Source organism: Gadus macrocephalus, chromosome 8 (genome assembly GCF_031168955.1).
Source record: "Gadus macrocephalus chromosome 8, ASM3116895v1".
Lineage (NCBI taxonomy): Eukaryota > Metazoa > Chordata > Actinopteri > Gadiformes > Gadidae > Gadus > Gadus macrocephalus.
Genome location: NC_082389.1, coordinates 8,513,765 through 8,539,399, shown reverse-complemented (window position 1 = coordinate 8,539,399; position 25,635 = coordinate 8,513,765). Strand labels below are relative to the sequence as shown.

The 25,635-nt window shown below is 45.8% G+C and overlaps 1 protein-coding gene across 3 annotated transcripts in view; it reads left to right on the top strand.

The window, feature by feature from the left end:
• Positions 1 to 17,394: 17,394 nt before the first annotated feature.
• LOC132462850 (netrin-G1-like) overlaps positions 17,395 to 25,635 on the top strand; it is a 63,191-nt gene continuing 54,950 nt past the window's right edge. The window contains exons 1-2 of one of the 3 annotated variants that reach the window (XM_060058613.1): positions 17,395 to 17,868; positions 24,643 to 25,494. In XM_060058613.1, the coding sequence (XP_059914596.1) occupies positions 25,249 to 25,494 (246 nt within the window). In that variant the 5' untranslated portion in view covers positions 17,395 to 17,868; positions 24,643 to 25,248. Of the gene's footprint in view, positions 17,869 to 18,290; positions 18,630 to 24,642; positions 25,495 to 25,635 lie in introns of those variants that run through there. The other 2 variants (XM_060058611.1, XM_060058612.1) reach the window with 2 other exon arrangements.

Here is a 25,635-nt window from a genome sequence, read left to right as displayed (position 1 = left end):
GAGACACAGAGAGACACAGAGACACAGAGACACAGAGACACAGAGAGAAGAAGACAGAGGGAGGGAGAATTAGAGAGAGAGAGAAGGAGAGAGGCAGAGTGTGTTAGAGTGATTGTTAGACAGGGGGACATAGGGAGAGTTCACGTGGACAGTTCTGGTGAAGTGAAATCTCAGGGAGCTGGAGAGGTACTCCCTGGGTGACAGCGGTGGCGGTGGCTACGTTAGCGGTAGCGGTAGCGACGGCGAGGCTAATGGCCTGGCTCGGGGGTCCCGCCAGGCACAGCTTGTCGATATAATTCTCTTCCGCCTCTCCGGCTTGCCAGTTCCCATCTGGAGTGGATTCATGAACCGGGAGGGGGGCGGGGGGGGAGGGGGGCTGGGGGGGGGGGGGTGGGGGGTGGTGTGTACCTTTCCCACGAGGTCAACGCCTGTCTCCGCATAACACTTAGTCCCTTATCCTTCTCTCTCCTCCCCTCCCCTCCTGCTCCTCTCTCCCCCAGCCACCTCCTCCCGCCCACACTTCCAGCCCTGTCGATTTCCCCCTCTCGCTCCGCTGAGCTTTGGTTCTGGTGACGGGCCCCAGAGTGCAGTACATTACCCAGAGTTAACCTCCTGCTTACTGTACTGCTGGGGCTCCAGTTCAGAGGGAGAGGCAGGGGACGAGGGGAGTAGAGCGGGGAAAGAAAGAGTCAGCGTGACCGTAGGAGCCCTTAGTCCAATCAAGAACATACAAATATACGACGGTACAAACAAAAGAGTCTAAGTTGCAGGATGCTCTTAGCTTGGTCACTGAGGGTAGAGAATCAGAGAGAGAGAGAGAGAGAGAGAGAGAGAGAGAGAGAGAGAGAGAGAGAGAGAGAGAGAGAGGGGGAGCGAGCGATAGACAGAGAAAGAGACAGCAACAGATATATGCAGAGAGAAAGCGAGAGATAAGAGAAGAGAGAGAGAGATTGAGAGAGAGAGAGAGTGATAGCAGGGTTCTCTAGCCAGCCAGTCAAGGTGCATAATCATGGACGCCACAGCACACTCTGGTTTCACAGCCGGCACTGCGTCTCAAGGGTGCGCGTCAGACGGACATAATTTCAAGGCCACGAGCCGCTGCCTTCTCATTAACATTCTTGAATGTTCTCCCATTTCAGATGAGGCAAGAACAGGTTGCTTTCAAAGGTAGCCTTTCAAACCCAAAACCCATTGGGTATGTGTATTTAACTGTATAGAGTATTTATCAAGTGGCATTAGACTTTTGAACATATTATTGTGCAACTAGGACTGAATTAGACCGTTTAAGTTCCATTGTCTGGCACCTCCCAGTTCATCATATAACCAATCAGATCATAGGAATGTGTGACGTAGCACCAAGATTAAATGTAACCTTTACCAAATCCTGTCGGAAGTAGTGCAAGCAGGAAGTAGTACTTCTTCAAACTAAGAGCTTTAAGAGCAGTTCACAGTTCTTCTGGAGAAAATGAAGGCCAGTTTGTCTTACTGTCATACTGTTGCAACACCGCAAAATACTTTTTCCACATCAGCTGCAGCCATCTTGGTTGTTTACGAAAATGTTAGATAAACAGTTGTGATTGGCCCGACCTGAGCCAGGTCCGCAGGAAATCTGTCAGAACGGGGGGGGGGGGGGGGGGGCGAAACCATCTGCCAGAGCAAATAAAACATGAACTCTAAGATTCATCTGGTTCCCAGGCTAGGACTGAGTGAGACTGTACCTAGAATCTAGGCCAAGTAACCAATTTAATTAACTACCTGATTCAAATATTTGTATTTATATTTAATAACAAGATTTTAATCACATTCCTACTGAAGCCACAAGCAATGCATATTTCAAGCGCTGAACACCATGAAACCCAAAAAAATCTGCAAAAGGATTTCTAACTCATCAGGTAATTGAAAACAATGATCCACACTGCGATGCACTTGTGAAATACTTTCTTATGTTTTGTTGAAGGTTGTGTTGACCTAAACTTCATATTCACATGTTGTCCAGGTCAGTTTTCTTTGGACGAGAGAGTCTGGCTCTCACTGGGACTAACCTTTTTAAATAAAGGTCAATCAAATAATAAAGTAAACCTGTTGCCCCTCATCAAGCCTAACCAGGGACAGCATTTAGCTATTTCTCAGAAAACAAAACTAGTTGCGAGTCAAGGGAAATGGACCAAGGTCCCCATCATGCGCCATGGTGATATGCGTGGAATATCACGTAACCAAAACTGCTGTTTATTATTGTCCACAGAGCTCCATCAAACCTCAATGCGCCCAGCTGACACAGGGTGTCAATATATTCAGCAGGCGTCTGGTTGGACCCCGCTCCAGTGAGCCCAGAACTACAACAACAACAACAACAAACTAGCTGCCATATTAAACAGAGCATACATACATATTCAGTTTAATGTTGTTCTTGACCGTCACAAGTTGTGAGTTATCTTCTTATGTTAACCGAATATGCCCTAAATACATGCAGTTATGTTTATATTTACAGGTGGTTTAGCATCTCAAATTAATATAGTGGTTCACATGCTTCTGTGAGTTACTGCTACTGCTGCAGCTGCTTGACCATCTGACTGTCTGTCTGTCTGTCTTCCTATCTGCCAGCCTGTCTGTCTGATTGTCTTTTTGACTGCCTGTGTGCCTGCATCCTTGGCTGGCTTCCTTCCTATGACAGCTTGCAGGTCTGCCTGCCTGATCACCTGTCTGCTTTACTCCTTTTCTACCTGTCTGTCTCCCTCAGTGACTGTCTGTGTGCCTGTATCAGTATTTGTCTGTCCGTCTGTCTGTCTGCCAGTCTATCTGTCTTTCTGCATGTCTGTTTAACTGTCGGCCTGCATGCCTGCCTGTTTGTATTTCTGTCTGGCTGTCTGCCTGCATGCCTGTCTGTTTGTTTGTCCATCTGTCTATCTGCCAACCAGTTAGTCTGTCTGTCTGTATGCATTACAGTTTGTCTGTCTGCAACCCTTCCAGTCTATCTGCCTATCATTTTGTCCGTCCACTTTTCGGGCTACCTACCAGTCTGTCTGTCTGCTTTTTGGGCTGCCTACCAGTCTGTCTGTCTATCCGCCTCTCAGCCTGCCAGTCTGTCCGTCAGTCTGCCTCTCACAGGTGGGTGATATTAGAAGGAGCTGTTCTTCTTTTGTGCATGTGTATGTGTATGTGTTTGTGTGTGTGTGTGTGTGTGTGTGTGTGTGTGTGTGTGTGTGTGTGTGGGTGTATGTGTGTGTGTATGTGTCTCTATGTGTGTGTGTGTGTGTGTGTGTGTGTGTGTGTGTGTGTGTGTGTGTGTGTCTCTACGTGTGTGTGCGTTCGTGTTGTCTGTAAATCCTGTGGGGAAATCACGCGAGGCCGGTCAGCGCGTTCGGTGACAGATGGAAAACCTTTCCAGCGGGGGATTATGACGCCCCAGCCCCACTCTCCTTCTCATTTCTTTTAAAGCCCGGGTATTAGGACTTCGTCTGCGGCAGCCGTCGCCTTGACAGCGCCGAGCGCATCTCCACTTGGCACACCACCACACCCACACCGCCGCTCACTCCCCACTTCATCAGAGAGCCCATAGGACCCCGCCTCCCCCCCCCGTCCCCCGTCCCCGTCCTGCCTCCCTGATGACCTCTATGTCTCCCATCATTCACGACCGACAGGGGCGACACGGTGACATGAACGAGACATTTTAAATAGAGAGCCGCTAGACCTCCCCTCATCCCACACACACACACACACACACACACACACACACACACACACACACACACACACACACACACACACACACACACACACACACACACACACACACACTAACACACACATACCCGTGCAGGCCCAGGAGGGCTTTAGTGGCCCGTTGGAACGAGTTCCCACGAAGAAGAGGGAAAGACGGGGGGGGGGGATTAACATTTAAGAGAAGGGTTCCACGGCGATGCCATCCTCGGGAAATTGATGGAGTGCTCAATTACAGAGAGCTCCTGGTATTGTTGACTTTTCCTCTCCATCGAGGAAAAGGTGTGCGTGTGTGCGCTGCCGCGAGAGATGGGAGTTGCGCCACACACACTAAAACGGGGCTATTCAGTTCGTGATGTCAACATGTCTATAGGCTCATTGTTCATCCGTCAGGGCATCAAACACAAACGGAGACAGAGGAAGAGAGATAGAGAGAGAGCAAATGCTAAACAAGGAGGAGGAAGAAAAAAATATCCGGCACTGGCGAGTACAGCGCATGGCGTTTATACTGATTACCATTTTCTCCCGGATCCTGTTTGTATTTGTTGCCCGTCTTGCCGCCGTGCTCGCCACTCATTTCCTTCTGCTTCCCCCGTCTGGGATTGTTGTTGTTGACAGTTACTGAATGTGTATAAAGCGAGCCTCATCGCGGGCGCGCCCAGGGAATCGCTGCATACACGCACACGGACACACACACACGCACACACACACACAGCCACACATACACAGCCACACATACACATACATACACACAGACATACACACACACGCACATACACTCACACGCACGCACACTGACATACACACACACACACACACACACACACACACACACACACACACACACACACACACACACACACACACACACACACATATACACACAGACATACACACACAATACACACACCCACAGACGCACACATACCCATGTATACACATGCACACGGACAGGCATGCACATTTGGTATCTTTTTCTATTCACTATACCCTCATCCGCAGAGGCGCACCGGCAGCCCTGCTAGAGCCCGGAGGACCTTAAACCTCCGTATTGTGACTGACAGGGAGAGTACTTACCAGGGCCCTGCCGTCTCTAAACAGTCCATGAAACAATTGAACCTTCTTTTGTGCACCAATGACATGAATGGAGCAAAAGCGATTTGTCACTTATTCTTTTCGGGAGAAATTGTCATGCATTTTACTCTTTGCACCTACTTGTTATGTCTGTTGGATGTGTCCTCTCATGGGTTGTGAACAACACTTCGTATTGAAGACGTTTTTCTGCCTCAAAACTTAAATGAAAGAAAGGCAGTATTTGGTAAATAAAACGGTCTACAATATCCCTGGATGATTTGTATTTGAAATATAATATTCTCTATTAGGAAAAACATTCTCAACAACGACGTTCTCACTTACTCTTGCAAATGCCGTGAGCTCAATTATTGGTGTACGGGCAACCAGGAGTGACAAATTGCCATGCCCAAAGGCACATCAACAACACTGGAATGAGTTAGCAATACACCGTGACCCAGATGTGTGCCTATTGGCTCTAAATGGAAACTATTTTCCTTGTATTCACTCGGAATGAATCAAAGCCGCGCAATGTGATGTAAAGATGTAGATTTCAGCCACTTAACAACCGTAACAAAAATACACTGAAGAAGACAAAAGTATGGGATCACCTCTGCTTGAACCCGAGGTTAAACAAAGTAGAAGTGGAGTAAGGAGGAGAAAGACAGACACAAGCTTAGATTCTTAAAGGTTACCTTTGTATTCGTACAAATGTTTACAGGATTCTTTGTGAATTAATGTTTTCTGGACTATACTCTCAAGAAAATAAAAGCAGTAAACCAAACCATCTTTGCTATTCATTGTTTACTCGTCTGCATCACCGGTCCCGTGCAAATATAAGCATTCGCTCATCTGGCGTTCAGATACTGTGCCGTGTCAAGAACGTTTACCCTCCTGGGAGCTGTTGGTCCAGCTCCACTTAGCGCTCAAGACAAGAGAAATCATCTGTGAGAAAAGGGTTCAATTATTAACCATTTCAACGGCATATCCGGAAGCAGACAAACATGTTGCTCTTTGTATGGCATGTACCTTCTCCGCGGCCACTTGTTACATACATAACCCTTTCAAATTGTGCTATAGTAAGAGCAAGCACAAACAAATACGAAGGGAATCTCCAAAGATGTGTTTTTATATGTTCATTACCCTCCAAACCGATGAGATCACGAAAGGTGATAGAATGGGAGAGTCAAGCAACCGTAGGATAACTCTGGAGAGAGAGTTGTAATTTGGCTAAGTAACTCATCAATGATAACCATTTAATCCCAGATCTGTCCCAAGCCCAGGGGGGCTGGTAGGGGGAGAGGGGGGGGGGTTCCAGAATAACTCTTTTGATCAGCAAACGAGGCCAGTGCAAAAAGGGCCTCCAGAGAAATTGCTCAAATCCGTTTTGGGAATTAAAGGTTATTCCTGGGGAAATAATGCAATCAGCAAAATGACAAGTGCGCTTTCAAACACAAGCATAGTCTAATTCTAAGTCCTTTAGTCTATGCACCGTAGCACTCTAGTTGAATCAGCGCATCGATACAAACAGCAGGAATATATTTTCACAGATTTCAAAGAGAAATAAAGTCTGACAGAACAACAGCAGTTACTTCAGTTTTCTACATAAGTCCTTGAGTTAACAAATCACAACTGTTATTAGTGTAATCCAACAACAGCAGGTCCTTAGAATTAAGTCCTAGAATTAACAAATCACAACTGTTATGAGTGTAATCCAACGACAGCAGTTACTTCAGTTTTCTACAAAAGTCCTTGAATTAACACATTCCAACTGTTATGAGTGTAGATTCTTCAAATTCAAACTCTTGTACATTGGAATGGTATCAACTGCATTCATATACTGCTATTTGAATGCACATGCATGTACGCACACACAATCACGCATGCATACATACATACACGCCTGCAAACACACACAAACACACAAACCAACACACTCAGCATGATACATTCACACACACCAACACACACACTGATAAGCAAGGTAACAACAAGTTTATCGGTTATTCTAGGTAATCTCACAGTTTTGGTGGCTAGATTGCAGACTGTCTGGTATCACGAGACCAGTTTGAGACTGAATGAGATGACGAAGGCATCAGATTCAATAGAGGACAGATTGGCTCATTTTGACAACTAGCAAAGCATTGTGGGTCATGTAGTAGATCAATCACTCTCTAGTGGTTCAGTAGATGTTTTAACTCTGGTTTATATTTATTTCATGTCCCTGTCTAGGCTCTGATCGTGTTGTGAAGTTTCCTGTGAAGCTAGCATGATAAGTCGTAACATCCTCTGTAAACCCTTTGGACTTGTTGGGAAAAACAACCATTCGAAAAAAGAGGCTGCCAAGGTTTTCCTCTAACTGGTCGTAATGGGGGTAACACCGGTAGAGTGTTGAGGGTGAATGAGCCAGACCCACACAGACACAGTCTGTGTGGGTCAGGGGGACATCTCAGAGCCACTCTCTGAGTGTTTGTTGTTAAAAACGTGATGTTTTGTGACATTCAACTTTATAGCGAGCGCCGCTCTGTCGCACACTTTAGAAATATCAGGGCATTCGACAAACGGTGAGAGTGAAAGCGGGGAAAAGAGGGGGGGAACCTGCAGGTGGCTGCAGCGTTTAATATTTTAGAGTCTTCTCGGGATTCTGTCACCTTGCCTTGCATACCGAGCTTGAAAACTTAGGATTTCTCGGCACATTTTGCCCTGCCGACCTATTCCCCACCCCGCCACACACTCAACTACACACGTGTATCTGTTCACGTCTTTCACACCTTCCTCAACCCCTCAACCCAATCTCCCATCTCTTATTCCTTGTTCCCTCCACCACCACCAGCGCGACCACCACCACTGCCGCCGCCGCCAGCGCCGCCGCCGCCGCCGCCGCCGCCGCCGCCGCCGCCATCACCCCCTGTGCCCTCCACCGTCCTGTCGACCATTGGAAAGACCCAGTGTGCACCAAACACTTTTGTCCTCATGCCTTATTCATTTTCCACAACGTGAACGTTGCAGAGAGCCCCCCAACCCCCACTCCCCCTCTCTCCCATCTGTCTGCCAGTGCAGCCCCTGCACAGGGTTAAGGAGAAAACCAGACAAACATGGAGTGGCTCCACTAGCGGCTGATAATGGAACGGTGCTATTTGGTTATAGTCATATAAATGCCACAGACTGGTCTGTAACTTAGAGAAATGATGCTGCTGCTGCTGCTGCTGCTGTTTCTGCTGCCTGTTCGGGTTGTACCAGACTTTTTCTTTTCTTTTCTCAGCCACCGCCAAGGTATAACTCACCGGGGACAGAAATGTTATGCTTTTTCATTTCCTTTGCAAATTCTTTGGTTTTTCCTGAAAAAAAACACTCCTGCCCATTACCTCATTACCGTGCCGAGGCAAACAAGGCGTGGTCCGACCTCCCTCTTGAGCTCGTCCCCCCACAGCTTCTCAGCTGGTGGTGGTGTGTGTGGCGGGCTGGCAACTCCACAGATGTGTTTGATTGCTTCATTCCGATGCAAGAGAGCTGTTCTCGTGCCTGTTGGGTGGCTGTCACTAGCTGTCGGTTTGTCTCATCATAAATAATGCAGCCAGGTCCCCACCCACCAGCACCATCACCACCTCCACCTCAACCCGCCACATACGCCACCCAATCCAGCCCGCACAGCAACCAGCTAAATGAAGTCGGTCTGCATTGCAGATTCTGTAAATGAAGAGAAGGTTACCTCAAGGAGCTTTCAGGGGAAATGGAAATGAGAAAACAGCACGAGACAGAGAGAGAGAGAGAGAGAGAGAGGGGGAGAGAGAGAGAGAGAGAGAGAAATAGACAGAGAGAGAGAGAGATAAAGAAGGTTGAAAAAAAGAAAGGAAGAAAGAAAGAGAAAACACGCAGATTGCTTACTAATAGGTGTCACTTCTGCACATATCTTTTAACACACTGTGTACTTGTTTGCATACGTGTATTTGTGTGTTTGTCTAGAAGATGGGGTGGAATAAATCACGCCCTACAAAAGGTGTCGATAGTATCGGGAGGACCGCGGGGAGAGAAACATACAGCAGTGGCTGCTTTTCTGCCACAACATATAGCAGAGACAGGGAACCGAGCGACAGGAAAATAAAACAATAATGGCAGTTGTCTAGCTACATGAAAGCGTGCCGCTGCACAGTACTCGAGAAAAGTTGAGGACGAGACACCCGAATTCAGGATTCAGCTCCCCGCCTCCCCACCCTTTAATCACAGGGCTCGTGATGCAACGCCTGTGCCGGGGGAAAAGCGGTGAGGAGGGGGTCATGCAACAGGGGAGCGTGGCGGTACCACCACAGCCCTACGTCTGAATGAGTACTTTCCTTGGAATGCATAACCATGCTATTGCCACCTGACCACAATTTATTAAAGAAATACCCATGATATTTCTAACTGGGTTTGCCATCCATGTGTGCTTTAAAGTGCAATACAGTAGGTTGGCAATAGCTTGCCAAATGTTAGCTCAGAGCATGCCATAAAAGGCTTATGCATAAAAGGACTGAATATCCTGGTTTCTCTCTCTCTATCGTATTGTTATTATAATCAAGGACAGGGAGGCTTTCAGTTATAGAGGCAGGGAGGCTCCGTTGATGTGCACATCCAACTAGGTTACCCTCCATCTAAAGTAGATTAGGCAGAGGTCAATCGGAGCCTTGTCTACTGCCAGAGGGCCATGTTAGACGTAATGAACCATTCTCCGCGTGGCAGACATAAATAGCATGATGTATGTGGCTAATGCAGTTAGCGGCCTGCACCGCCTTAATTGATAGCATGGTGATTAATAAGGCAGAAAGCTACAGAACAAGAATCAATTAATAGTCTCTAGTATGCTTGATCTATCCCGCATGACACTTCCTATGGAAAAGAATGAAAGCCGCATAACGGAGTAGGGCAAAAACACTTTTGGCACTTTTGTTTGAGGCCTCCCATGTCGCCCTGTTGCTGGTTGCACTCACAGACTACAATTCTTTGTAATGAAACCCAATTTTGAAAAATAATTGATTCTGGGATGAGTGCCATGTTTTTGTCTGCCTTCTGGGAAGTATAGCCTGGTTGTCACATGTGCTCCTGCTAAACAGAGCTACATGCCACAAATATCGGGGCCAGGAAACAGTATCTTGGCTGGATCAATTCATTTGCTTCTAATCATTTGTTTTTCATCCCCGCTGATACAGCAAGAGCCTTTCATAAATGCTGCAACATGCTCCAAGAACTGACCCATTGGTTTTCAATAATCATGCTTTCAGGCTCATTACATGCAGTCATTGGAAGAATAATTGTGCTTTGACAGAATTAAACACTAATCTCTATGACATTGATGAATTGCGTAGTTGTCGAGATATGTTTATTATTAAATCTCACCAGAATGTTGAGAATCATTAGCACCTTTTAGCACACCTTTAAGAATGCCACTTACCTTAATTTATATTTCTAATATATCTTTAATGACGAGTGGCACACAAGAAGTATCATAATTTGCAGTTTGAATATGCTTAGCAGTGAAGTGTTACCGATGACTAAACAAGATTAATAAAAAAAATTGTCCATTCAGAGAGGAAAAGGTTATTTGATCACCCCGGCTAATAGAGCTTACTTTTCTCAAATTTCATATTATTTATTTTTTTCAGCCCCAGGCTTTTGTTTCTTCCGCAAGGTCATCTCTGTGACAAGTTGGTTAAACCAGCGGCTAATGTGAAGTACTCTCCTCTGAGTGGGTGCTTATTACACTAAATAACCAGGCGGGACATAATCCCAACGTCCCTCAAATGAGCCCCTTGTTGAGATGAGATAAGTCGCTGCACCTCACACACATACACATACACACACACACACACATGCACACACACACACACACACACACACACACTCACACCTTTTCCCACACACATTCGCGCCATCCAAATATCACCCAAATTTGAAGGAAATAAAATGTGAGGGGTGCCCTTAGCGAGAGTGTGCCCCTGTGTGTGGGGGAAGGGAGGGAAGTTGCTGATGCGCTGATTGGTTGTTAAGGTTAAAACTGACTTGTGTCGTCCATCATGTCGTTGAAATGTAGAACGGCTCCCCGAGAGGCTGGCGGGTCGCCCGCTCTTCTTCACACTGGGACCGCCACCGCCACTTCTTCTTCAGTTGATGTTTTCGTCCTTTACTTTGAAGCATACAATACGTTGAATAAACCAAACATATTGATGCCTGACAGTGTTTTCACATCAACATTTCACACAGACGTCACACAGTAGCCCACCGATTTACTTCAACTGCAATCAATTTGTTCTGAAGGCTGGATGAAGCTGGGAGTCCTGCCAGGTAACTGTGGGTTTGAGGCTGGCCATGCAGACATGTTTAATACCAGTCTATTAAAAGGGCCACTGATCATAGAGTTAAGAATCTTGAAAGCCAATTCTTAACTATATGAAAAGAATCGAATTGGCAACAGGTCTGCCTAGCCTGGTGGAAGACATTGGTAATGCACAATGAGCACACGGGCGGAACGCACGCAGGTATTTCATTCAGGTTGAAATTAATTATTGTCCCTGCTTATTAAAGGTCTGCTACGGCCACATCAACCAGAGTTTTGATTGCTGTCGGGATCTAAAGAGAATTTCATCAAATATGACAAAAAATACCTTGAAATTAATTGCATTCCCTTTCTTTCAGTCTTATTTAGGGGTTATAGTCAGGGGATTAAACATAGTGACCTTAGAGAAAAGTGTGGAAACATCTGGTGACAAGTAGAGGAGGTGAAGATGATATGGTCAAAATGCAACTGTCGAATGGATTGCAACGTAGGACAACGCGACTCAGGTGTCAAGAAACAGGTGTGTAAGCAAGATAAAAACTGATTGTTTTATTGGGTGCATGTCGATGATAAGAGAAACAGAACTGGCCTGGCCTTATATTACGCTATACGTTACTATTGTGGACATGCAGGCGGTGGAGCTCTGTCTGGAGAGGAGCGATAGGAGGGGGGTAATGCTTTCGCAACATTATGTTAGTATTACTAATATTTAGTATGTATGTTCTTGGAAGCTAAGGTAGAAGTGGACCATTTTATGTTGCGGCTGTTACCCCTAGGCGGTTGCATCAATATATCCTTTCCTTACTTATAATATATCATCCGTCCAAAAAGACGAACCGTGACCACATCCTACATCCGTTATGATACGCAAAACACCATGAGGTTTATTAGACTCGCTAGGCTTTCATGCACAATGGATTGAGCTTTTATAAGCCACTGTGATACCTAACATTATTAATGCCTTTGGGATCTTGGATTTATTCATAAATTCAAAGTTGAGGTTATTATCACGCAGCCAAGCTTGGGTGGATAAAAGATAAATAAACAGTGGCACAATACTACTTTAGAAAGCAGCCATGATGCTCATCATAAGGTTGCCCAGGACAGACTGGGCGAGGCTGCAATATTGTTTTATTATAATATTGGTCTGCACCCTCTGTCAGGCAAGGAGGAGTCGTGACCCGTGCTCATATAGACTGCTCCTCCTTTACACCCACATGCAGGGGAGGAAGAGAAAAGGGAAGGAACTGTTTACATTCACCGATTGAGAGAAATAATTATATGGAAAGTACTGAGGATGTACTTTATGCCAACAAGTATTAAAGTCATATTTACAAAGCCGTTTAGAGACATCGAAACACAGTCAAAATGCAGTTTGTTGCAATGCTCTCTATCCTGAAAACACACAAGTTAACATGCACATATATCTTATATGGCTGCTGAACAGACCTCATATTATTTATCTATTGGAGGTAAAGTGTACCAAAACATGCAGTTGTGATCAAAGAATTTGGCTGGTTCGCTGAGACCCCTAGGTTGTTAATGAAATAATCTATGTGAAGATATAAATAATCCATGTTTGTTGTTCCACTCACCCTGTCATTCGTTGTAAACACATTCTGAAATTGGCCGGGTGGGGAGCCATTGACTTCCATAATATTCAAAATAAGGGTTGAGCAGCCTCCATATCTGTATTCTTGCTTTGTCCGACGTTAAGGAGGTACAAACTGCCCTAGTGAGGTGGTTTTCTGCCAAAGTTCCCACAAATGAAAAAATACACAAGTCTTGGTTCTGCACGGGCCTACTTACTGACTTAGTGACTTAGGTTAGTAGACGCTTTGAGCAAAGATGGTGACTCAGAATTTAGTGAAGTAGGAGGATGTGTTTTTTACTGATTGGAATGCATTCCAGCTTTCACTTCATTTAGTGCTCCGTTCTCAGTTGTATGAATGAATGTAGAACGAGACTGTAACTTTTAAATTTCAGTCCACTGCAACCAGTGCTTCTAAGCAATAATAAATCCATAATTCAATCCAAAATTCACCACCATGCTCAGGCTAACCCAACATTTAACATTCAATAATTCTGGTAGTGCATTGGCATGTTAACACAGACTTGTGTATCTTTTTCTAACTAACTAACCATTGCAGTTTGTATGCACAGTTTTGTGTCGGACTAAACTTTTGTTTGGAATGGGATGTATGTCAATGGCTCGCCCACTGTCCAATTTTCGTAATGAGCAAACACCACAAAGAGGGGATGAGTTGAACATAAGTGATGGCTGATTTACATCTCGCGTAGACAATGTCAATAACCAACCAGGGGTCATAGCAAACCAGCAAAACAGCTTCATCAACACACACTGGTAGCCCTTAATCACATTCACCGTTTGAATGGGCTTCACAGGCCCAATTATATGGCACCCCCTAACCCTAAGCCCATGAGGGCAAGGGAAAACTCCTCTCAATATCAAAGAGCATTGAGAAGGAACACAGAGCAGAGTTCCCTCCTTTGAGGAATGGATAGGTGTGCAATGCTGGCCTAATGGGCAGACAATGACACACCATTCAACGGGTAGAATGGTATGTTGTTGTATGGCCTTTTGGATATGCCCGATTCTGATGATAGTATCTTGTTGTCATACCCCTATCGCTCGTTCGTACACCTACAAGGTAAACTCAGACACACCCAGACAAACATAAATACAAACAATCATCCACAACCTCAAACAGTCACAATCCGCCCCCAAAACCACACACACTCACACAAACGCAGTCAGACAAAACAGAATCTCGCCTACGCATAAGAAACGAAGGCTCCTGCCAGTCTTCCTTGCCGTTTCATCGGCTGTTCGTGGCTCTGTTTACTGCCGACTTCAAGCTGTTGCACCTCGCTGCAGTATAGCTGTGCCACGCTCCCCCGGAAAAAGTTGCACATCATCCCTGTGTATGCACTCACTTTAATGTGTGCTCCATGGATTCACCCTGACTCCTGCACACTTTTAAGAAGATACTTTTTTTTTTACCCTCACAGAGAAGGAGCTTGACTCTCTTTTTTTCGAATTATCGGTAGCCTATCGGTGACCTTGTTAAGTAAAATAAACGCAACCGTAAATAACCATTGCTGAAAATACATGAGTCATGTTTATGATGTTTATCGCAAGGACATTCCCCTTATATGTAAGTGCAGCCACTGTGAGGAAAACTATTTCAAGATGTTTACGGGCGTAAAAAAAGTATCAAAACATTGTAAAAAAATGAAAATAAAAAGCCTGATGCATTTGAATACATAAAACTTTCCAGATCCACAGGGGATGCAGGAAGCCATCAAATATTTATGTTGTCCCTAATTGCACGCATTAATTACAGCATATATGCCTGTGGAGAAGTCTTTTAAACGAATTGAATTAAATAGCAAGATATATATGCTGGGACCGCCTCTGGAGGCAGAGCAGAATAAATACAGATTGAGTGTCTATTAGGCAGATAGCGATGACCTCATGAAAGGATATGCCTGGGAGGGCGCTGAGTCGAAGCAAAACAACCATCGTCCAAGACGCAGAGCGGAGAATCTCCCGGCGCATACTGAGACGCTCAGCTTTTTTTCCAAGCTGTTTTTCTCTCCCGTGCGCACACGCACGCACCCGCCTGTGGACGCGCACAGAGGCAAGCACACGCATCCGTGGACACACGCAAAACACATGCACATCTGTTCACACACAGATGCACACACACATGTACGTATGTATGTTGGTGTGTGTGAGTGTTTATGTACACGCACACACACACACACACACACACACACACACACACACACACACACACACACACATACATGCAGGGGGGGAGAATGGGAGCCTTGTCCTGGGCTTGTAGAGGGGGCTACAGCACATGATTAAAGCCATTGCCGGTGGACTTCCCTCTTTGAACCTCTCAATCCTCTCTGCAGGAATCAGAATCAAACAACAAGACCTCTATCGTTGTCTGTCCCCATACCTCGATGTCACCCAGGGAGAGAGAGAGAGCGAGAGAGAGAGCGAGAGAGAGAGCGAGAGAGAGAGAGAGAGAGAGAGAGAGAGAGAGAGAGAGAGAGAGAGAGAGAGAGAGAGAGACAGCCAGCCAGACAATGCCTCTCTGTCCTCTCTCTGTCGCTCTCTTTCTCTCTATGCATATATATACATCGGCAATAACCAAAAATATAAAAACCAAGAAAAACAACACCTGTTGGCAGGAATACCTGAATGGGGGAATCTAGCAGGCATTGTTGGTTCTTTGTAGCGACCCAGGTGGCCCCTGGACCCATGTGGCCCCTGGTCAGCACAGACAACAACGGCCCTCATTCGCCACTTTGAAGCTGTTTACAGACACAGGGAACCACAGAATAAAATGACTTTATCTGGACACACACAAATAAGATATAAAGCTACGTCTGGATTGATTCATTAGATGGAAGAATTATTTCTGTCATTGAATGATTCATTACTTAGTCTTCAATGGCATAAATAACGGCAAGAGAGAGTGTGCAAGAGGCCAAGACAAACAGAAGTATTGTTTGATTATTATGTCACGATCAGAAAAGAGCGAAACTATGAGCAGCAATGAGATCTGGCTATACTACTGGCTAAACATAAGAAAAAACAATGGATCCATTATCAAAAGCATATGAACAATCTTCTCTTGATCGACTCATCAAACACTAACATGATTGCATTATGGATTTCAAACTGCTTGCTCAAAACATATTGATATTTAGGTTAAATATGGCTTCAAGATCAATCTCTGTGTCTATCTGTCCTCTATCTATCTGTCTATCGGTCTGCCTACCTTGCCTGCCCGTCTGTCTGCTTTCCTTGTATTTGTCTTTCTACCTATCTATCCATCTGCCCTGTCTGTATGTCTTTCTACCTGTCTATTTATCTGCCCTGTCTGTATCTCTTTCTACCTGTCTATCTATCTGCCCCAGACTATCTTTCTGCCTATCTTTTTGCCTGTCTGTCTATCCATCAGCCCTGTCTCTATGTCCATCTGTCTGTATATCCATCTGCCTATTTGTCTATCTACCTGTCTATCTGCCAGTCAGCCTCTTTATCAGCCCCTTCTCTCTTTCTTTCTGCCTGTCTATCTGACAATCCACCTGTCTACCTCTCAGCCCCTTCTCTGTCTTTGTGCCTGTCTGCCTGTCCAGTGTCCACCTGTCTCCCTATCAGTCCCTTCTCTATGTCTTTGTGCCTGTCTGTCTGACAATCCACCTGTCTACATATCAGCCCCTTCTCTATGTCTTTCTGCCTGTCTGTCTGTCCACCTGTCTATCTATCAGCCCCTTCTCTGTGCCTGTCTGTCTGTCCACCTGACTGTCTATCAGCCCCTTCTCTGTCTTTGTGCCTGTCTGTCTATCTGCCTGCCTGCCTGTCTATCCACCTGTCTACCTATCAACACTTTCTCTATGTCTTTGTGCCTGTCTGTCTATCTGCCTGTCTATCCACCTGTCTACATATCAGCCCCTTCTCTATGTCTTTGTGCCTGTCTGCCTGCCTGTTTATCCACCTGTCTACCTATCAGCCCCTTCTCTATGTCTTTGTGCCTGTCTGTCTATCTGCCTGTCTATCCGTCCATCCTGCGTGTGAGGATATTTCCTCCTATCCGGCAGAGGCCAGGCGGTGTGTCCGCGGGCCGAGTCCCCCCCCCCCCCCCCCCACTGTGATTTAATGGAAATGTCAAGAGCAGCGGTGGCTGGGAGCGGGGTCTGAGCGCCCGCCGTTCCCCCGCTCCTCTGAGGAATAAGACAGAGACACTGGTTGTCATTCCTGTCCAGCCGTCCGCCAAAGCTGGCTTTATTAGCATGGAAATGACGCTGTAAAACTTTAATGGGGTTATGGGTGTTTAACTGCATATTAATTGGCATGTGATCAATACAAGTGTTCATCTGGTTTGAGGTCATATTTCGGCTAGACCTGAATTACGCGAACTGTCGACCAATCAAAAGAAAAAGAGGGAGGAGAAGGGGGAGACGGGGTTTAAATGTTACTTTTACCGTAAAGCCTTCGTTGCAAATGAGACAGGGAGGAAGAAAGGGCGGAAGTAAGCATGGCAGAGGATGACGATGATTATGATGTATGAACATTTTGAAGGAAATAGAAAGAAAAAACAAGAAGATTTTTTCCATGTGCTTTAAATGAATAGCTATTATTCTTTTTAATAATAATGTAATACCTATTCTCAATTTTCGATAACTTCATATCTCACATAAGATCTGTGTCATTGGTCACTTACAAAACCAGTTAGCCAATAAGCAACATATGCTTTAAAATAGACTTGATAGGATTTTCGACTTTTTTCCCACATATCCTCTATCAACAACGTCACACTTGTAAACCCCTTAATACTGTTGGGTGAATATGCTTTCATTCATATTAAGACAAAAACAAATAAACCTACCACAAATGATACACTTTCAAAGAACGTATGGCAGCCCAATGCTCTGATAACCTTCAGTTGGGTGCGGCAGCTCTTTTCATGCTGTCTTCATGAGTTGGCATTAAACCAAAATTAAAGTGCTCGTTCAAAACGACCCGTCACGACATTTGTTTGCCATGCGGCTTGGCACCCTGTAGGTGCGCGTGTGACATCAATGACTCCTCACTCCTGGATCAGTGTGAACGCGCCAACAGCAACGCTCCGCGTGCAAAAGTCTCCCAATGTTACATCAAGACCGGTCATCCATTAAGGAGTTTTCCTTTGCATTTACGCACGCTTCTTCGGATTTACAGACGCAAGGTAAGGTTTGTTCTAAAGCGCTCGGTGATTTTGGTGTTGTTCGTGCCTTGCGTATCCGTTGACTAAAAAAAAACCTGACATTAAACAAATTCCATTTATTTGCACAAGTGCTATTTAAAAATGTGACAATATTGTATCCCACTCGTTGTAGGAAAAAATAAAAACGAAGCCCACATCTATTGTGCTTGTTTGTTCTGCAAGGATGCACGGCTATAGCTTTACAGATTATTTCCCGCGTACAATCCTCTTCACTATTCTAAATCTGCTTTTCCCATTGTTAACGTGCGTATAATAAACAACGGGACATAGCAATAAATGGTGGTCAAATTGACAAGACACAGACAACAGGGTTAATTGTTAGGCTCTAGGACCCCGCGGATGGGTAGTGTGTAAATGGGCATAGTGTTAAAGGAAGATCGCTTATCTCTCCTCTCCCTTACACAACTCAAATGGGGGTTGAAACACAGGTACGCCTAGCGCAAACCATCCCGTTTTTTTTTAGTGCAGCAGCAACAACAACAGCAGCTCAACCTGCCTGGGATACCTGTTTCCTAAAGTGCATCCATCAATGTTGATTGACTTTCACGTATTCTGAGTGCATGGACTCTTGAAGGCGACTTAAAGTATCTTCCTCGGCATTCCGACGTGCTCCTCAGCCGCAGCAGCGATGTGTGGGTGAGAGAAACCCGCGCATTGGACATCAGAGGCTTGTCGGTGCGGCGCTCGCGAAGGAAAATAAAAGATTCGCGCCCAAACGAGTTGTAAGTAGTGCGATAGAGTCGGACGAATGAGCAAACGGTACTTTAAAGTTGAATTGTTTGAAGTTTAGACAGGGTTTAGTTTTGGAATATTTTAAATGAAACACTGAGTATAATCTTTGCATTATGCGGAAGAAGCATGTGGCAGGTCGGGACTGTTCTATAAACTTGTTGCACGGCTTCGGTGTTGCCCGACCCTATTTAAAGTGTAAGTATTCTCGTTTTCCTTTCAAATAATGTAGCTTACCTGTGTTAATTTTGTTTAGGACACAGCGGTTAACTAACGTAAGCATAGCAGGTGGTTCAATGCGCTTTACATTCAGTGTAGCCTATCTTGTTAGGATTGGTGCATCGGCTGTTGAACACTATAGCTGCAATACAGGAGATATAGGTTCTGTCTGAAATACTTTCGACGTGCTGTCTTGGAGCTTATAGCCATCATTTGTTATTCAGAGCTGTTCATCTTGATCGTTTAATATTTAATCTAGGTCTATTTTGAAAGTTCTTTGAACCCTTTACTCCCCCCCCCCCCCCCCCCCCCCCCCATATAAATCCATTGTAAGTACCATAATGAGCAGGTTATGCAGTGATTCGGACCTGTTGCGCAGCAGGTCAATAAAGTCAAGGTGTGCCTCGCCTCTGCGCAAAATATGACGCATAAATAATATATTAGGTTACTAATTGTAGATCAGAAACCTTTTTTTTTTTTACGTTCTCAATTATTCTATGTGAGTCACACTGAACTCGAGATCCAAAATTGCTAGTCAAGTTTCACAGCTTTTTTACAGTACTGTACAATTCCACACCTCAGATAGTTAGCGACATGTCAACTGCATCTTTACATTTTTCCCTCATCCAAAATATATGTTTTCAATTATTCATGGGAGTAGCTATGTAACATTGGATGGGGGACCTTTCCCCTTCGACAGCTTTATCCCGGGAAGGGGATTTCTCCCCCAGAGCAGATACAACCAGGCTTTGTGCTAGTAAGTCGGATAATGGGATTCTCATAGCCCTCTGACTGCCCTGGGTTCGGGGTTCGGCTCCCGGACATTAATTGCATGGATTCCTTTTTCCCACACTGTGTCCGGCGCAGTAGTGCTTACGGAGAGTACTATACCTACAAGACCCTATTGAGGGCACTTAAAGGTTACTACCCCTCGCTCTCACTCTCTCTCTCTCTCTCTTTCTCTTTTTCTGCCTGTCTCTAGATAAAGATATATATATATATATATATATATATAGATGCATAGAGAGAGAGAAAGAGCGAGACAATGAAAGAGAGTCAGATCAAGAGAAAGAGTCAGAGAGAGAGAGAGAGAGAGAGAGAGAGAGAGAGAGAGAGAGAGAGAGAGAGAGAGAGAGAGAGAGAGAGAGAGAGAGAGAGAGAGAGAGAGAGAGAGAGATGCTTAGTGGAGAAGAGAAATAAAGAGTGACGAACAAAGGTATGGAAAGAAAAAGACCAGAGAGAGAAAAAAAGGAGCAAAAGCCCCTGGCTGTCAGACATACAGTCACACAAACAAACAGACAGAGAGCCAGGCCGGGCGTGTCTTGGCCTGCCAATGTTGCCCACTGTGGCTCACATGAAATGGGTGTTTTTTGGCCAGGAGAGGGGGGCTTGTTGTTGCGGTCCTCCATGAGGCTCAGGGCCGCTCCTATTGGAAATGGATCATGAGCTATTGGCAGCGAAGTTAGCCCGATCAATAAACACAGGGGGACGCGAGAGCGGAGCGATAGGGCGCACAGTGTCCAGAGCTGGTGCTCGAAAACAAACAAACCGCTGAGAAAAAACCTTTGCGTTTAAACATTCAACCCCACAACACTGACACAGCTGTTCCCCATCCCCCCCCCTCTCCCAGTACCGGTTTATCAATAAGCTGTGTTATATTTAGGGAGTTTACTGCTCCTCCACCTGCTAAAATAATAATCTATTTTAAGAGGAGTTAAAACAGCATTGCCAGGCTCGTGTGCAGGATTGTGTATTTCAGCACCTGGACAGCTCCGTGCTCAGGACTGGCTGCCCAGTCCAATATAGGAGCTCTTAGGTGCAACCACAGCCATAGTCTCTCGCTACCTCACTCACTCTCCCTCACTCGGAGAGAAGGAACGGGGACAGAGGAGAGGAGGGATCCGACAACAGTTTAGCCCGATTACAAGACATGAATTGATGCCTTGAGTTGAATATTTCCCTGTGTGCTTTTAAACGTGTGTTTGTGTGTGTGTGTGTTGTGTGTGCATGTCCGTACATTTGAGTGAAAGACTGTGTTGCTGAGCGTATTGGCTGCATGCTGACTTTGAAAACACACTGGCGTGCTTGAGAAGCCCAGGGGTTGCAATGCAAGCGGACACAAGGGGCTGTTTCACAGGCTTCAAAAACAAGCAGCAAGGAGGGGGGAGAGAGGGAGAGATAGAGAGAAGGAGAAATCGACACAGAGAAACAGCCAGAGAGAGAGAGAGAGAGAGAGAGAGAAAGTGAGAGAGAGAGAGACATCAAGAGGAAGAATCAAGAGAGAGGGAATTGATAAAGAAGGGGGAGGAAGGAGGAAAAGGGTGGAGATACTTCTTCCTCTCTTTCTCTCTTCCTCTCTTCCTCTCTTCCTTTCTCTCTCTTAGTCTTTGCTCCTTTAGTAGGTCGGCCTACGAGGTTTGGTGGGAACCGTCTTAATGCGGAAGGCTTGGGGTGTTGACTCTGACCCCAAGCGTATAGCCCCCCCCATCGGCCCTCCTCAAACCGTCTCGGAGGGCGTGGGGTGGAAGGTACGCCACACGCTACAAGCAGCATTAAAGCCCAGCCGAGTATTAGTATTTCATTAGAAATCATCCTTTAATGCTTTGACAAACCAAATCCATAGCAATGTACACCCCTCTTTATGAAACCAGGGCAAGATAGGCATCGTTCTGAGGAGGCAGACATTTTTCGAGGGGCTGATATCTCTTTGAGACGAAAGGAAAATAAATAATAAACCGTCACGGTGAATGGATTAGCTCTTCGGAAGGCTGACAAATGTGTCTGAAAACATTCATTTATATGCAGAAATATTGTCTAGGTGGCATAACAGCGCTTAGGATCCTGTTGCTTCCCTCTCCTATTTTCTCTTTCCCTGCGTCTTGGCTCTGCTCTCTGTGTGAGCCCTAGCCTCCGCATTCCTCTGATGTTGAGCACATCTGTCCGGGGCTGTTCACACAGACATTCACGCGCCTCTCTTTTATCCACACAGCGTTAGCTCCACACCATGCAGCCTTACCGCAGGTGAGAAGAGACACCAGATCCCTGTGTTTAAAGTCCATCCGCTTATCATTCTTATTAGTATTGAATGTCTCTCTATGAAGGCGAAATGAGATGGTGGAGCCCATACCGGCTTCCTCCAGTCCTCTTATCTGGCTGCCTTTGTAATGAAAATCATCCAGTGTTATGACAGCGTAATCATAATGTCTGTGTGTGTGTGTGATATGTGTCTGTGTGTGTGTGCGTGTGTGTGTGTTTGTATGTGTGTGTGTGTGTGTGTGTGTGTGTGTGTGTGTGTGTGTGTGTGTGTGTGTGTGTGTGTGTGTGTATGTGAGAGACGTGTTTCTCTTGACATAATGGAAAACGTGTGTGCTTGTGTGACCTCATATGCATATCTTTGCATCTGTGTGCGTGATCGTGTGTGAGTGTGTGCATGAGTGTGCGCTTCGTGTACACGCACACAGAACCCAGGTGGGCGTTGCCATGGGTTTTTTAGGTTGCCATGGCACCGCCCAGTAAGCTACGCCCGGAGACTGACATGTGTCTAACAACTACACTCGATTCTCGCACGGCGATAGGAATTGCTTATTCATCAATCATCATCGTCCCGCCCCTGCCATCAACGTCCCGTAATTCACATCTGCTTAAGTGTCTCGTTGATTGACTCCATAACATTTACAGAGTCAAATTATTTTACTCGAACATGTATACTCCCTCTCCTCCTCTACACTTAAGGAGAGGAAGAGAGGCAGTCTCCCATCTCTGCCCTCCAGAGATGTGTCAAATCAGATCTGCCATCCTCGTCTCCCAGAACGGCCTCTTTCTGAAGGGTCTGGCTGCCGAGAATTGCGTTGCAGATCATTTCTCGTGGCATAAGTGAACATCCTCTTTCATTACAGTTGGCATGTTTGAGCCCCCTCACCTCTGGCTGTTTTGAACAAATGCCCTCTATGTACGTTTAAGGAAGGGAACGGAGGGAAGAGGCCGCCTTGAGTGTTCTTTATACAAGATTATATATATCGTTTCATACCTGACATCTTGGGCCCCATTCCCAGTGATTAACTTGTCATTAAGATTTCACAAGTCTTAATGTCGAGGTTTGCAGAGTCAAAATATAAAGAAGAACGCACAAAGCATGCTCTGACACACGTCATCTTGCTTCCCCTCATTTATTTGACTGTGCGTGTAATTACATGTTCATTAACATTTGACTTGGTGTAGCATAATATTTAATAGATGTCAGTTTGACGTGCAGCCCAAAATTGACTTGAGGCTTCTTTTCTTTTTAAGAAAGAAGCCCCTAGTGATACAGTTTCAGTAGTCGGATTATATATTATTAGCCGGCTTCTTGTATTTGAATACAAAAAGGGATTTTCACTCTTGGCCAGAGGACTTCTGGCCAAGAGTGAAAAAAAAAAATCCTTTAATATCCATGTTGCTCTTGGGGTTGTCTGCTCTTTTAGTACTAGGACGTGAACACTAATAAAAAAATAGACACACTCTGCCAATGATATCAGCAGTGTGACACTGACACTGATGTGTCGCAGGGATTTGCTAAAATAGAGCGTGCCCTGTGCTTGCTTGGTGCCTTCCTTCTGCCAGATTACAAACGATTGAATTCCAAGCTGCATTGTGCTAAATCCTGCACCGCGAGAGCGAATTGAGACATTATGCGTCTTCCGAATCGACTCAACTCTGTTTCCCGCTGTAGCTCCCCAGTGTTCTCTCTCGCACGTCCACCGATGAGCTTGTCAAGGGAAGGCTCAAGCTGTTCAGCCAAGAAAGTCATTGACCAATCACAGCGAAGCGCTCAGAATAATGGGAGGAGGAGCCTACTGACAGCTTTCATCGTTATTGTTTCAGAGAAGGGAATAGCAAACGTTTCTAAAACAGCAGGATAAGCTACTTCAACGGAGACCAAGTATCCACATTCTGAAGGCCAGCGACTTAGAACATAATGGAGACGAGGCGACAGATGATAGTGTCATGGCTTTGTTTGAAGCAGGTGTTCGCCAGCCCTGTTTCACCTGTTTCACCAACCCTTCACAATTTCATCCTAGGAGGACCCAGTTTATTTTATTGTAAAAGAGGGTTCTCTGCCAAAACGTTGCCAGCCACTATTACCCGACAACAAGGGCCTTCTGACTGATGGCTTCTGATAGCTCTGTAAGCCCTTCAATCGCTCAACTAGACCATTTCTGTCTCTCAATTGTACTTGAATTTTTCCCTCCTCCGAACACTCTCCACGTCTCTCATCCTATTGGCCAGGAGACGAGATTCGGATCTTAGGAAACAAGTGACAGGAAAAGCTACACCTTGAAAGCAGTTGAGATGACAGGCTGGAATAGGCCTATCTGTATGAAAATCACATGGAGATTAGGCCTTGGAGAACGAGATTCCATTTGAATTGCATGCAGTGTATTTGGCAAGGTTGTTATTAGGGGGGTATATAACAACTCATGTGTATGTTGATGCGATGCATTTAGTGTGCATATTTGTGTGTAACCAGCATGCAGCCGTACAGTGTTTATGAAATGTTGATAGTTAACAAAAGTGACATTGTTTCCTTTAATCTTTGTGTGTAGTGGATATTTGTGTGCCTGTGTATTAAACCTGAGGTCAGATGAAGTTATACACGACTATATTTACACCAGTGTTTGCCCCATCGGTTTATCTTCATCGCTCATCAATTTCCAGCTCTTGTCAACGCGCTTACACATCACCCTAATTATCCACGGTGTCTTCTATCTGATCTATGGTATTGAACCGACATTATATCTGCTTCCATAGGAGAACGGAGGAGAGACCCGCCCCTGACTTGAAGAAGATCAGAAGGCCCCGGAAACCCGATGAGCACCCCAGGCCCGAGGGGACCGTGGACGGGGAAGGACGTCTCAACCCACCATCACTCCTTTCCCTCTGCTGCAGCACTAGCTTGACCGAAAGCTGACCCTCTTTTCACCCTCGTCAACACCCCCCCAACCCCACCCTACCCACTGCGGGAACTCACCGCCAGCAGCACACCAGTCACACCTATCGCAACTGAAAGGGCAGTCCCGCGAGGCTAACATCACTAGCGAGCGGCGGGTAGCCTGAGGCTGTGACACGCATATGAAAAACCCTCTGAAACAAACACACACCAAAAAAAAAGGGAAAATGCCATTGAAGTTCTGGACCACGCAGCTGCGTTTTTCGAAGCTGAGGTTACTCTAAAATAATAACTCACGCGTTTGCATCCGCAGTGATTATCCCCTTGTAAAAAACAAGGACACTAAAGAATTCAAACCAACCCCTAAAAAAGAAAACAAGTTCCGAAAACCTCGCAGAGGACGTTGAGGAGACGGCGTGGACAAACGTCGGAAAAAGAACGTGAGGGGAACGGAAAGAGACTCAGCCATGCTGTGGGCTGCGCTGCTCGCGTTGCAGGGCGTGTGTGTGGGCGCCGCACACGGCATGCAGCACTACCCGGCGGCGTGGGGCCACTACGACGTGTGCAAGTCCCAGATCTACACCGAGGAAGGCCTGGCCTGGGACTACATGGCCTGCCAGCCGGAGGCCGTCGACATGACAAAGTACCTGCGTGTGACCATCGACCCCCCCAACATCACGTGTGGCGACCCTCCGGAGACGTACTGCGCACTGGTGAGTCCTTCGCCACTGCACACCCCTCCCTTACCCCACCTCGTCTCCCCATTTCCCCCCCCTCCCCTCCGGTGCCCTATGATGGAGACGGATGAGGCTGTAGGCAGGAATCACACCATACCACATACTGGGTCAACGATG